The 13,885-nt window shown below is 50.8% G+C and overlaps 1 protein-coding gene across 3 annotated transcripts; it reads right to left on the bottom strand.

Annotated features, from left to right (window-relative positions):
• On the bottom strand, positions 1 to 12,297 carry CD300LG (CD300 molecule like family member g). Of its 3 annotated transcripts, XM_033091595.1 has the most exons (8): positions 12,053 to 12,297; positions 10,771 to 11,103; positions 8,079 to 8,180; positions 7,037 to 7,328; positions 6,220 to 6,332; positions 4,916 to 4,968; positions 676 to 786; positions 1 to 264 (listed from the first exon to the last, which is right to left on the bottom strand). In XM_033091595.1, exons 1-8 carry the CDS (start codon positions 12,093 to 12,095, stop codon positions 154 to 156), a joined length of 1,158 nt encoding a protein of 385 aa, XP_032947486.1. In that variant the 5' UTR covers positions 12,096 to 12,297; the 3' UTR covers positions 1 to 153. The 3 variants fall into 3 exon arrangements, with proteins under 3 accessions (XP_032947486.1, XP_032947484.1, XP_032947485.1); XM_033091593.1 differs by lacking the exon at positions 1 to 264 and having other exon boundaries at positions 622 to 2,539; XM_033091594.1 differs by lacking the exon at positions 1 to 264 and having other exon boundaries at positions 622 to 1,187.
• Positions 12,298 to 13,885: the final 1,588 nt, after the last annotated feature.

Raw genomic sequence — 13,885 nt, 5'->3', positions numbered from 1 at the left:
GGACCCAGGAAGAGATCCTGGGGAAGGTGGGAGGAGCCCTGGAGTCTAGTAGGTGAACTCTGAAGCCAAGGTGAAAGCCAGAAAGCTTACTCAAATGAATAGAAGTCCAGTCACTCAGATTCACAGCAGGCCTGGCCTCGAGGGGCTCTGTGGCTAGACCGCAATGAACTTGGAGAGGCTGAGCTCCTCAGACACGTGAGGGGGAGGCCCTGGGCTCATGTCACGCTCAGGGTCCTGGAAAGAGGCTTCCTCTTCCTCTGAAGTCTGTAAGGACAATATTAGGCGTTGAAAGCAGAGCCCAGCTGCGGGGGGTCTCCAGGTAGCTGCTGGGTCCACCCCAGCTTTTTCACAGTTCCAGGTCTCTGTCCATCTAAGGGGCACAGGAACTAACAGCTTCTCCTCTCCAGGATTTTCAGGCTTTGATTCACCTCTCCACCCTCCATCCGTACATTCCCTGAAGGAGCATACTCATGGCTTAGGCCACATTCTGGCTTTAGATGTCGGAATCCTGCCAGCCCAGAGCTCTTTAAGCTGTGATTCCCAACAAACTATTTGAGAATTTTCTGGATGGGGGAAAAGAGGTTGTAAAGTCAAGAGCCCTGGGTCCTGACTGACCAACACCTGTGATTACGAGGGGGTGGATGGCTGCAGGCCACCAGGGCCTTCTGTCTGCACCTGGCTTAGGCACTGGATGTCCGTGTAGGGGCTGGCGGAGGACTTCAGGCTGGCACAAGGCCTTGTGGGTGCTGCGAGGTTGATGACCGCATACTCCGGGACCAGGCCATTCTCCAGAGGCTAAAACTCAGTCAGAACAGGCCGTTTTTGGCAGCAGGGATGGTCTGTGAGCCCAGGCAGAGAAGGGAAATGCAGGAGGGGTGAGCAAGGGAAAGAATGCCGGTGTGGAGTCAGAGTTTGGGGGTCCAATTTCCTGTGTCTCAGTGTGACCATAGGCAAGCCACCTAACCGCTCTGAGTCTCAGTTTCCTCAGCTATAAAATGGGCATAAGAATTTTTCCCTCAGGGTTATAATGAAAATCAATGATAATGTTTTATCATTCAACAACTGGGGACTCCTGGAATGATTAATTCGTTTTCATCATTGTTATTTCTAGCCTTTAAGCAGAAAGAACTTGCAGGCTGCAGGTTCTTTGTAATAGAAAGAGCAAAGTTGGGCACCTAAAAGATTCACTGAAAAACAAAAAGCACAGGAAGAATCTTCAGAGATTATCAGTGTGAGGAAGCCCTCCCTGATCAGACGAGGCCCAGGGAAGAGAGGTGGGTGGTCCAGAGTGAGTGGGGAAGCCCATCTCCTGTCCCAGGCCCTGCTGCCCCCAGGGAGCCTCCGGTTGGGATGCCAGGTCCCTCCACTTCCCACTCCCTTGTCCTAACAGTTGGGCAGAGCACAGGCGGAAGCCACCCGGGACCTCAGCCAAGTCTCCCAAGGGCAGAGCTGACCTGAGGTACCCTGGCCAGCGAGTCCCATGGGTTTGGCTTAGGAAGCAGCTAGAAGAAAGGAGCTACCATTTTCTGGACACCTACGGGGTCTCTCATCTCACTCTTTCCTAACTACAACCCTGTCAGGTGGGAAAACCAAGGTTCAGACAGGTGACGTAGCTTGCCAGCATCACACAACTGGCGAGTGACTGAGCTTGTGACCATTTGACCTCAGACCCAAACTCTTTTACTGTATTATCCTGGCAGAGCATGTCATACACTTCTCTGTCTCCATGTACCTGTCTACTCACTGGACCCCCTGCTTCTTTCAGTACCCTAGCTGCAGGGGATGGGACAGGGGTGGATGTCTGAGGGTACAGGGAATAGGGGAAGGGGAAAGGAGATTTCACAAATGCTGTGACTCGTGGCCTTTGTCTCTCCAGCCCTGCCAGTCACGAGGCCATGGCAGAGCTGGGATTAACCAGAGAACTCCTGAATGGACTCAGGTCCATTTCCCATTAATCCCATGTTAACAGCTTTATGATTGGGTCAAAGCCCAGCCACTACTGACCTCTGACCACCATCAGCCACACAAGTGTCCCCTACTCAAGGGTGACTGAATTTAAGGAAGGAACCTCATGAGGCAGAGATCAAACTATCCACGTAGGCAGTAGCCAGGACCACTGCCCGACGTCTGGTGCAGGTCTCCATCTATCATTGGACAAGCGGACTGTTCCAGCAGGTGCAGGGGCATTTTCTGGGTTCTAGAATATACAAGATATATAAGAGAGCCTCTGCTTTTAGGCACTCGACAGTAAAGTTCTGACCTAATCCCAGCACTCCCAGCTGGGCTATTCCAGGATTCAGGTCCATGACCGTCCTGTGTTCATGGACCAAGGATGGTGCTTTGTCCTGAGTTTGGGGGAAGAGTATCGGGCTTGGAGTTGGCTCCATTCTTCAATCCCTTGTACTTCAGTGTGGGGTGGCGGAGAGGCACGGTGTTGCAGCCAGTCTACAGACCACAGTTAGTTTTCCCCGTTCTGCCTCTTTCAGGCTGGGTTGCTGTCGGCAGCTTACTTGTCCTCTCTGAGCCTCTATTTCTGATTCTGTAAGAAGAGGGGAATAAGACCTAGCTGTGCAGGAGTTACAAAGATTTAATGATGTACGTAAAGCCCCTGGCACATAGTAGGTGTTCAAGAAAAGAGTAAAAGGAGCACTTTCGGCAGTAGCTCTTGAAGGGAACCAAATTTTGCCACCCCTTTTTGCGATATTGATTTTAAGCTGTTTATTAAGAAATAAGACTCAGAAAGAACCTGTGGCCCTTCCCCCTTGCCTGCCCAAGAGATTCAGACAAATAAACTGCCTTAGAAGGAAGCCTTGGCTTAATCACCTTAAGATTTTTCACCGTAGCATTTAGCCAGGATGGTAGCATTTAGCCAGGATGACTCCACGCCTGTTACCTAGATAACCTAGATAACCCCCGTGTCCCCATTGCCTGAGTTGCCCAGCAAGAATTTTTCCTGCCACAATATGTTTCACTCTTCCGGCAATACCTGTAAATCACCCATTCTAACTTCTGAAATCTAATTCCCTGTCCTCTCTTTTTCTCCTTTGTCTCAAATGTCTTATATACCCAATGTTGCCTCACTGTTTTTGGAATTTTCACGCCTATGTGAATTCCCCATGCGCGTGTATGTAAACATTTGATTTTTCTCCCTTTAAGCTATCTATTAATATGATTATTAGCCCTGCTAGAACTCGGAAATGGAGGGGCTAATTTTCTTTAGTCCCCACACTCTCTTGGGAAGGAAAATGCTGATCTGACCCCTAACACTTCCCTCTGAGTTTTTACACCCCCTGGGGCTCTCTGGCAGAGTAAGTAGGGTGTTGTCTTTTGTCTTTGACCTGAATGTGGGCAAAGAACACCCAAACCTTTTCGATTTCACTTCCAGACTCGGCTGAAAACTACAGAGAAACCAAAAAAGAGCAAAAGCTCTCAAATGGTTATGTTCACCGAGTCTTGCCTCTGACCCTCTCGGGAGACCCTGTTCCATCCTTCCCCCGACAAGGGGCCGCTCCACCCACATCCCCTCTGCCTGCTGGCCCTGGGCCCTTTCCTGTCCCCTCCCACACCAGCAGGAGCAGTACAGGTGACTCAGGCAGGAAGTTGAGCAAGGCAGACCTTCCAGTTCTCCTTCCTACCCCAAGCCCTCTTCTGGAGTTGGTGGGGTTGAGCCCCAGGGTAAACAGCCAGGAGGCTGGGCCCTGAAGGTAGCCAGTGGCAGATCCCCTCCCCCATCTGTCTCCGGGACCTTTCCCTCGCTCCTATCTGCCACCTTTGGCCTTGAAGAGCTTCCTGAGACAACAACAGCTGCTTCCTAAGCCAAGCCCAATACCCCATTCTCGCCCCTGCCCCTCCCTAGAGAGATAGGACCTAAGGCTTTTGTCCTCACTGGCGCCAGGAAAGAAGGCGACAGCACCCCCCTTTCCTGCCCCCATGTTCAAGGGAATCGGAGTGGAGGCATCTCAGTAAACAGCTGAGGAAGGAGAGTCCGGGTCGGGGGTTGAGTGAGGCAGGTGGCTTCAGTTTCCTGAATCCGAGTCTATAGCCATTTCCTCATATACTAGGAGTGCTGGTGTGGGATGGGATGGTCTCTTTTTTGCAGGTAGCCGGGAAGGGCCTTGCAGCAGGTAGCCTCAGGGCAAGTTCCCTTCTCCAGGAAAGTGGGCCTTCTGCCCCCTGGCACCGGAGCAACACCCTCAGCCGGGATCTCAGAGCCAAGAAAAGCTCAGAGAAAACATTAGTGTTCTGGAAAGACTGGAGATGGGAGTACATAGCTCTTGCTGCTTTCTATTTGGGCCAGCACCTGCTGTGTGATCTTGGGCAAGATTTTTACCCTCTCTGGGCTTCAGTTTCCTCTTCTGCAAAAGCAGTCTAGAGTCTGTAGTTGTCATAATCTGGTGTGCTGTCAGAATCCTGGTGGGGAGGGGTGGGGGCGGTGTTTAAAATTCGAGTTCCTGGGCTTCACCCTGAGGTTTCATTTGGGACAGTGTATTTCTAATACCTCCCACCCCTGCCCACCCTCCAACCCCAGGTATTCTGAAAGAAGGTTTACACCAAACTTAGAGGAAGGCTGGACTAGATGATCTCAAAGGCCCTCTCTGTATCCGGCTCTGATGTTGTCTGATTCTAAAGGGGGTTGGGAAGAGGGTGCTGGGCCTGGGGAAGAGCCCTGCCTGGCCCCTGAAGGGAAGTCAGAGTGAGGAGGGGCAGTCTGTCAGCTCACAGCCAGAAGGGCTGGTCTCTCCACTCACACCGATTACCTGGGTATGGTAAGTGGAAAGCAGGAAGTGATCCCTGCTTTGAGGTCAGCCATGGAGCACCAGACAGGGAGATGCAGAGGTGGGGCCCAGGTATCCTGAATTCCAGCCCCAAGGGGTCTGGGGTCTTAGCTTAGGCTTTGGCCTGCCTCCTTTCTTACCAAGTGTGAGAGGTAGACCTTCTCATTCCTCTGTGTCTGCATGGCTCGTTGAGCTGAAAGAGACCAAGAGAAGCACCTTGAAGCCAGGAGTAGCCTGCAGCTGCTCACACAGAGGTGGACTGGTCCCCTTGCACCACTAAGCAGGGCAGGCAGGTTGGGCAGAGAAGCCCCTTCCAGCTCAGCCCCTTGGCAATGGCCTTTTGAGATCAGTACATGGAAATTCTCTCCATGTGGGCCAGAAACCAGCCGGGGAAGCAATTCTGTGTTGCTCCTTAAGCCGCAGTGTGCATAAAGGTCCCTGAGAAATTTTAGTAAAATGCAGATACTAATTCAGTACGTTGGGGCCTGAGAGTCTGTATTTCTAACAGACTCCCAAGCGATGTCATGGCTACTATGTCACTGAAGACCACGATTTGAAAGGCAAGAGGCTCTGAGGTTGTGACCAGAAATGCTCCCACACTGAGTGCTCCTCCCCAACTCCTCTGAGGGGACCTGGGGACTTGGGCAAAGCTGATATTTCTTCCTGGGGCCACACAGGGAGGAGTTGGGAGGCAGGTCCAGGTTGTCCCCACGGATACCAGCGCAGGGAAAACATTGCCAAATTGCAAAGTGTTTTCCCACACATCTTCCTGGCTCCACTGCTTCCTGGCTATGCAAACACATGTTTGAGTTATATTGTGTTAAATGAAGTATATAGTTAAAATGAACTTCACTAATTTCTTCTTACTTCTTTTCATATGATCATCAGAGATTTTTAAACTACAGATGTAGTTTGTATTCTATTTCTGTTGGACATGTATCTGTGATCTGAAGAAGCCAGAGCTCAGGGAACTTAAGGTGATTTGTGCAGGGTTACACAGCTAAAATGTGGCAGCGCTGGGATTTGAAGCCAAGCCTCGAAACAAGCTGAGCAACTCTGGAGACCCAGGGGCAGGTGTGGAGCCACAATGTCTGCCATGCTCAAATTCAAGTGCTCAGTCTTGCCTTTTGCCCTGTGGTCAGTCCTGACACAAGAGACTGGACATGGATTCGCTGGGATCGATTAGGGAGAGAAGTAACTGATGAGCTCCGACAGCCATGAGCAAGCCAAGGGCCCCCATTCTCCCACGGCCCCATTTGAATTACTTTTTCCTACTATTGATTGCCCTGTGTTTCCCTCAGAAGGGAGGAGCAGGACTCCTGATACCCATATCTCAGACAGACACACTGAGCCCCAAGGTCTCTCGCGGTGGTAGGAGGACTGCAGGTCTCAGTGAGGTCCCCGGCCAAGAGCTTCCCACCCACTTCAGTCTACCTTTGCTCACCTTTCTTCCTCCACTGGAGCATGTACCTGCCGAGGGCAGCCAGGCCTGTGGCCAGCAGAAGGGTCAGCAGCACCAGGACCGGCGCCAAGTTTCGGACCACTGAGCGGGACATCCTGTGGGCCAGACGGAAGGTGGCCAGTGGCTGTCACCAGATATCAACAGCATGCTGTGCACCACGGCATTGTTTTGAGTCCCAGCCATGTCCCTTGTCTTTCCCAAGGAGATCAGAGGGCACCAGGGACCAAACATCTGGTCAGTCCCAATGGAAAGGACCCCAGCCCCCACCGCCAACCTCAGGAGACACTTTCAGCTGGGTCTGCACTTGCCTGCAGTTACGTGGATGGCAGTAATTGAGTGCAGTTAGATATAAACCCCCAAGAAGCAATCCTTCAGGCTAGGACTCCAGTTGGGTAAGAAAACAAATTGTTTTGGGTTCCATATTCTCATGCTTGGCATGGGGCCCAGTTCAAAGTGTACAGGCAAAAACTACCAGCCTGGGGTGGTTGTCCCCTGTGAGGGGTGCTGTCCCCTGGAGAGAGTCCTCTGTGGGGACTAGGGCCCCAGTGGACCCTTCACCTTGAATGGGGCTGCGTGTCCACGGCAACAGGGCTGCTGGCCCCTGCAGAGTAGGTTGTTTACTGCTCAAGGGCCCTGCTGAGGGGTGGAATGGGGGCTGGACCTGCCCTAGGTGCCTCTAGCTGCAGCTCTGACAAGAGGCTGCTCTCCTGGAGGAAGGAGTGTTTGGTTCTTATTTGCACAGAGGCCCTTTATGGTTTGGTGATGGCCTGACAGGTGACCTTGGTATTCTGGAGCTCACCTGGACTTGGACCGGCTGCTGCCGGGGACAAGTCTGTTGTCCTCTGTTGAGGTGGCATCCAGATGTGTTGCTGGGCTGGAGGTCCCTGCATGAGGAGAGGTTGCTTTGTGAGGAGAGGTCTCTTCATTCGGAGAGGTCGCTGCGTGAGGAGAGGCCCCTGCATATGGAGAGGTTCCTGTGTATAGAGAGCTTCCTGCATGGTCATATGGGGCTGTCTCTGGGAACGGAAAGACCTCGGCCTCTGTCTTCCCCTGCTTGTCTGTGGTGACTGTTGAGTGGAGGCCAGGAGAAGCTACAAGTCCAAAAACAATGTCTCAGCACCTTTCCTGACGCTGGAATCCTAGCTTCCCCAGACCTCTGACCCTTGACCTCTAACCTCTACCCTCCCCGGGACCAGTTTCTCAGAACATCCCTAGGTAAAGGATATTCCAGGAAGCAAACAGAGGTGAAGCCGTTTTGAGAAAGCAGGCCATATCACAGGCATGCCCCATATTTGTTCACAGTTTTCAGCCCCTTTTTGTGCCTGAAGCCTGTTCTCTGTGGGGAGGGGCACACCCCCATTCCCACATCCATGACCCAGTCCAGTGACCCCTCAGTAGATACCTTCCTGCCCTCCCCCCCATAGTCCTGGCCAATTGTCACCTCTGCCCTCACCTGAAAGTCCTCATGTCACCATCACATGCCCACCCCCAGCACCTGTGCCTCAGTAGGCCTCCTTCAACAGCCATGGGGTCAGCAGGGCAGGGTGGCAGGGACAGGTCCAGAGGTCAGGGCCAAAGGCCCAGCGTCTCCTGCTGACCCCTCGGACCCTAGGTGGAGCACACAGATCTGAGCTTTGTGGGGTCAGGCAATGTCTACTTCCTGGCTTTGCAGCTTCCTGTGTGACGTTGAGGAAGTGACCTAATCCTGCTGAGCCTTTAGCTGACGATCCAGCTCCTGGGCTGTGGGGGGTCATAAAATGCAGTGTCTGGCACCAGGCAGGCCCTTACTGGATGTTTCTTTGCAAAGGGGTGGAGGAGAGGCAGAAAAACCACACACTCACTCAATTCTGGGAGCTGAGTTTGCCAAGCTTTGGCGTTGGGCTGGAGGCTTGTTGTAGCAAGAGGCTGGAAAGGAGGAGTGGGGGAGGGAGGACAGCAGGGACATAGGGGAAAGGGAGAGGCTGGTCTCAGGGAGGCAAGGATCACTGCTTTGAGCCAGATTCCCTTGGGAGCAGCCAGCAGCTTTGCCACCCCCATCCCCCACTTCCCCTCAGAGTATGCCACCTTCTTCCTCGGCTGCTAGGGAGAAATGGATGGTAGATTCCAGCAGATCACCAGCCTTCCCTTCCTGCAGTCCCGTTGGCTCCCTCTTGGCTTAGACCTTCAGCTTCCCTTATCCCCCAACTGCCCACCAGCCTACCCTTTCCATGCCACCCTTCACACCGATGTCAGTTTTATCCCTAAAATACATATTGGATCCCATCACTCCCTGCTTCAGAACAGTCAATGGCTCCCCACTGCCCATAAGCGGAAGTTCAAACTTTTTCTCGTACCTTTCAAGGTCTTTTAAACTCAGACTTCAGCCCACCTTGCCAACTTCACCTCTTCTCCATCCCATGAGCCAGCCGTACAGAGTTGCCCTCTAGTGCCTTTTAAACGAGCCTCCTGCCTGCCTCCACGCCTTTGACGTGTTCCACTGTGTGCCATTCCTTTTCTTTCCATCTCTGCCTAACACACTTCTTTCTGTCCTTCAAGTGCTGGCTCAAAAGTCAACTCCTCCATAACACCTACCCCGGAAGGTGCAAATCCTTTTTCCTTTGTGTACCCTGTGCACATTGCCAGTGGAACTAATACTCAATTATGTGGTAACAACTTGTTTATGGGTTTCCCCACTAGGATGGGATCCCTCAAGGGCAAAATGCCAACCCCTGCTCAGCACAGTGGGCGTAAACCGAGTGTGGTCAAACCCCCAGGAGCCACTGAGCTCCCCAATTCCCCAGGTCCATCAGTCGCCTCCTTTCTGACTTACATGCCATCCTGGATTCTCTCCTTTTCCCCACCATCCTCTATTCTAAGACTAGGTCAGTTTTTCTCCAACTTTTCTGATCAAATGATCAAGTCTTCTGCACATAAAGACTATTTTTCTTTTTCTTTCCAGTATTTCTATTTCTCAATCCTGTCATATTTCATTGCCTCGGGCCTCTAGGCAATGATGGAGAAAAGAAATGATACTGGGCACTCTTGTCTCGTCCTGACCTTCCTAGAAATTCTTCTAATGCTTCGCCATACTTATGAGCTGAGACAGCTCACACTGGCTCCATGAGAGCCGATTCTTGACTTTTCAGGAATTTTGTGAGCCGGTTATTAAACTGTTGGTGGCTGGAAATTGGTAGCAGGGGCATTTACGCCACAGAAATCGGCAAACACTACAAATCAGAGCTTCTCCAGCCAGTTGTTAAACATTCACCAGCACCTTGCTGCCATTAGTCTTCTTTATTTTCAATATCCCAACTGTCATGAGAGAGAGGCCAACAAGGTCTGATACAGGAGGATAATATAATGATGCATATATTATCCACAAATAAATTATTATAAATGAGGGTAGGAATGAAAACAGGAGAGCCTCAAATATAGGTAAAATTGGTCACCACCAGGTAAGAATGACGTCTGATTGTTGATAATGATTGGTACGTGGAGATCAGAGAATCTTGTGAACAATGTGATTTGGTTCAATGTGGTTTTGATGCTGCTGTTATTATTTGGTGAGTTTGTGTTCATTTCTTTGAATTAAAATAAAGCCCCATGGAAGATGGGACTCTAGCAGTGGGGATGGGCCTGGGATGGAAAGGGTCGCAGCTCTGGGGCCAGGAGAAGTTAGGAGCCAACGCCAAAGCCAGAAATGACCTGCTTTTGGATCCTGGCCCCACCACTTCCTACTATGAGAACCTGGGCAAATCATTTTATCTCTTGGAGCCTCAGTCTCCCATCTGTGAAATGGGATACAATGACCTACGTCACCCTTACTGACCTGCACATGGGTTGGCCACTCTCCTGGGCTCTCCCTGGATTCTTTCTCCTTGGCTCAGCTGGTCCAAGTGGGATTCTGGGCACCCAGAGAGGTGCTCCCTCCCCAGCCAGAGCCCCACGGCTCCACCCTTAGCCCCCTAAGATCCCCGAGCTCAACAAGCTCCTCTGCACTCCTCATACCTGTCCTCAGGACTTCAAGCTCAGGGGAAGAGGAGGTGAGAAGGGAGAGCTGAGGCCACTGGCAGGTGAGACCAGTGTGGCCATGGCTTAGGTGATGCTGTGGGGGGGCCTCGGTTATGTTGTGACTAGGGCCCAGCCTGAGTAATCCGCAGGAATCTCTGACTCCAGGGAGGGAGGGAGTCTTTGGTATTCTGTGTCTATCTCGTCCCTCGCCCATGACAATCTCTCCCACATTTGGACACAGAGCAACTGAGCCTGGAATTGGACAGATCTGGGTTTAATCCTGCTTTGCCACCTACTATGGTTGTGACCTTGGGCAGCAAGAGTGAAAGAACAGCTGAGGCTCAATGCGGCAATGCCTGTGCCCCAAATGCTGGTGCACATTTGACCTGTGTGATTTCACCGAGTCCTTCAGACCCTGCCCCATGAGGCATGACCTCGCGTTGTGATGGGAAAACTGGGTCCACCACTAACCACCTACCCACCCTTCCCTCTTCCCCTCTGCATCTCCTGGCCCCCAGCCAGGGAAAGAGAGACATTTGTTACCTGGAAGGACTATCAGAGAGACCAGGAAAGTCTCATCCAAGCCCAGTATTTTGACACCACACCAGTACTTCCCCGTGTCCTCCACCCTGAGCTTCCTCAGGGTCACGTGAAGCGTGAGTTCCTGGGGGCTGTCTTGGACGGACACCCTGCCCTCTGTCTTCTCCTGGCCATCGTCTATGTAGATAGGGTCAGAGCAGCGTGAGAGGAAGAGCCCACTCTTCCGGCACCAGTATTTCTTGTTTTTCCTCAGCTCTTCCCTGTAGGTGCATTGTAGGGACACAGTACCACCTTCAAATCCTCTGATCTCCTTCGGGCCCACCAGGGCTCCATAACCTGAAACCACAGCAAAGGTGGAGGTTGGAATTCCTTGGATTCAAGTACCAGGGTCAAGACCAGAAGGTCTTCGTCAGTCACCCCTTTCTGGGGGCAGCCCTGTCAGAGCTGGTACTCCGCTTCCCCACCAGGGAACCTTGGGACAGAGCTGTTGAAATATATATATTTCTATATAATTGCTTCCCTAAACCTGGCGTATTAACAGATTGTGGATGGGGAAGCTCTAGATTCAGACAGCCTGGAGTCTGAATCCCAGCACTGCTACTTAATAGCTGTGACTTTGGAGAGAAATTGCTTGACCTCTCTGGGCTTCTGAGTTTTCTCATCTATAACTGATGACAATGTAATTCTATTTCATTTAGGTTATGATGCTATCATGTGTGAGATACACTATAATTTTATACACCACCGAAAAGAACATTGTCAATTGAACAATTGACATCACTTATAAGATGCATCCTGATTTTTTTATGTTAAAAGGTAAAAAAAAAAAATGTAGGTCTGCGAATTGATTAAACAGGATGACGCTCTACCTCTCAGAGAGGTTGTGAGCGATATAGCGGAAGTTCAAGAAATATATGCTGAGTGTAATGTGGCAACTGTATAGGGGGTGTCTTGTCTGCCTTTAGGCTTGGCGCAGAGTAGGAAAATGAAAGCAAGAGAGGAAAAGCGTCTCTCACAGCCACTCAGCCACGAAGAGGCTGGAACCCCCAGGTCTGGGAGAAGACCTGGCTCTGAGTTTCAAAACCAGCAAGTGCCAGCCCACTCTGAGGGCTGAGGAGGCGGAGGACAAGTGGGGTGGGGGGCAGCCTGGAATGATAAGAGCCACAGGCGCGGTGGGGATCAGAAGTGTGGGTTTAGGAGGTCCTCTCTCTGCAGACCCAAAAGGAAAGGCGAGGTTGGACCCGAGCCCCACATCCCGCCACTACTCCCCCTGCCTCCATCTCACCTGGAAGCACGAGGCAGCCCCACAGCAGGACCAGGGGTCTCATGGTGGGCGCCGGACACGCGGACACGCGGACACGCGGGAGCACTCGCCGGGAACTGGGAGCTCCTCACCCGGCCAGGGACTTTAACTTCCTCCAGAGGAGAGAAATCAAAATGAGGAAGGGAGGGGAGGGCCCGTCCGGGTCACCCCTCGGCGCCCAGCCCAGGGAGACGCCTCTGCCATTCCCTTCCCTTACTTCCCCCCACGCCCCGCCCTGAAAACCCACGCCAGTGCTTCTCCTAAACCCGTGCCCCTTGCAGGCATACACTCCAGGGGGTCTGTGGGTAAAGCTCAGGGAGTCCATGAATTTGGATGGGAAAGAATTACATATTGACTTGCACTAACCTGTAAGTAGTATCTTTTTTCCTTCTATTATAAGTATTACCAGGACCTGTGACTTTGTCACCAATAAAATTCACAGGTACTAGCACATCAGGTTGTCACCGACAGCTCAAAATATCGTGTACTCTCCTCACTGCTTGGAAAATCATTGTTAACCTGCCACTAAAACTGATTATTTAAAGCGCTAATAAAGAACCACATTTATTCCTATGTTATGTACCTATAAAAATTTTGATAACCACTTCAATATTATTGGTTTTCTTCTAAGCATATGTATTTTATATATTTAAAAGACTATTATTCTGAGAGGAGGCCCATAAGCTTCACCAGACTGCGAAGCGGTCAGTGGTACAGAGGTTAGAGCCCCTCTGGCAGTGCCCACTTCCCCTCCTTCTCCATCGCCTCCCGGAGGGCGCAGTACCTCCCTTTGGCCACCGAGCGGCGGTGCAGGCAAGTTACAGCGGGGGTGAGGGCAGCTGCAGGGGCGGGCTGAGAGGGAGCCATCTGCAGGCCGCGCCGCAAGGCTGGTCTCCCCCTGCCCAGAGTTGTCTTGCCATTGAAAAAAGTGAATTAGCAGTTTCCCACCGCGGAATTGAATCCTCCTTGAAAGGAACAAAACAAACACGCATACTGGAGAGAGCCCTGACACACCGTTTTCCAAAAGAGATCTGTCGGTTTTTGTGGTTTTTTTTTTTTGATTGCAAAGTTCTTACAGGTTGTAAGCAAAATTTTACACAATACAGAAATGTTAAAAAAAAAAAAAAGAATGGGAATGCTTCCTGTAACTCCCCTCTCCCTTAGAAAAGCACTGTTTACATTTTGGCACATGTACAGTTGGAATTTGAAACCATAACTCAGTGGTTGTGGGAGGGGAGATGGTGTGTGTGTGTGTGTGTGTGTGTGTGTGTGTGACATTATGGTGATGTGGGAGATATGTTTTACTTTCACAATGATTGGGGGGGACCGATGACATTTAATGGATAAGGACAGAGGTTTATATCAGTGAAAATCCTGTAACCATGATATCAGCCCGGGACCTCACTCCCATTGCATGTACTGACTGCAGAAGATAATCGGTTTTTGCAGCTTTAAAACACAGATTAAAATAATGTGTATTCTAGGGTTTGATAGTATGTCTCTGCGCTTTCATTTTTGTTTTGTCTTTATACAGAATAATTTCTGATCTTCTTATCTTAAATCCTAACTTATTTATTACAAGCAGGAGCAAGCATCTGACACTTCATTATGTTTTTCTGTTGTCAAGGGGCCTGCACGTTGACACTTGGAAATATGTGTTACTTGGTGACAAGTTGTTTTCCTTTTAGTTTTTTCCTTCTATTACAGCTCGGGCATTATATTGTGATTTTTAAAAATTAACTGTGTGAGAAGGCATATTATTTACGATTGCATTTCATAAGAGTAAAAGAAGTGTTACCAAAATTTTAATTTTTA

The sequence above is a fragment of the Rhinolophus ferrumequinum genome, chromosome 21 (genome assembly GCF_004115265.2).
Source record: "Rhinolophus ferrumequinum isolate MPI-CBG mRhiFer1 chromosome 21, mRhiFer1_v1.p, whole genome shotgun sequence".
In the NCBI taxonomy this organism is placed as follows: Eukaryota; Metazoa; Chordata; class Mammalia; order Chiroptera; family Rhinolophidae; genus Rhinolophus; species Rhinolophus ferrumequinum.
The sequence above is the reverse complement of the archived record's forward strand: the minus strand, read 5'-3'. Positions and strand labels throughout refer to the sequence as shown.

Coding starts and splice junctions, on each gene's coding strand:
- CD300LG (XM_033091595.1), bottom strand. CDS start 12,095: ATGAGACCCCTGGTCCTGCTGTGGGGCTGCCTCGTGCTTCCAG. Junction 6,333..7,036: donor AGCAGCCGGTCCAAGTCCAG/GTGAGCTCCAGA, acceptor TCTGGCCCACAG/GATGTCCCGCTCAGTGGTCC. Junction 265..675: donor ACATCCAGTGCCTAAGCCAG/GTGCAGACAGAA, acceptor TTGTCCTTACAG/ACTTCAGAGGAAGAGGAAGC.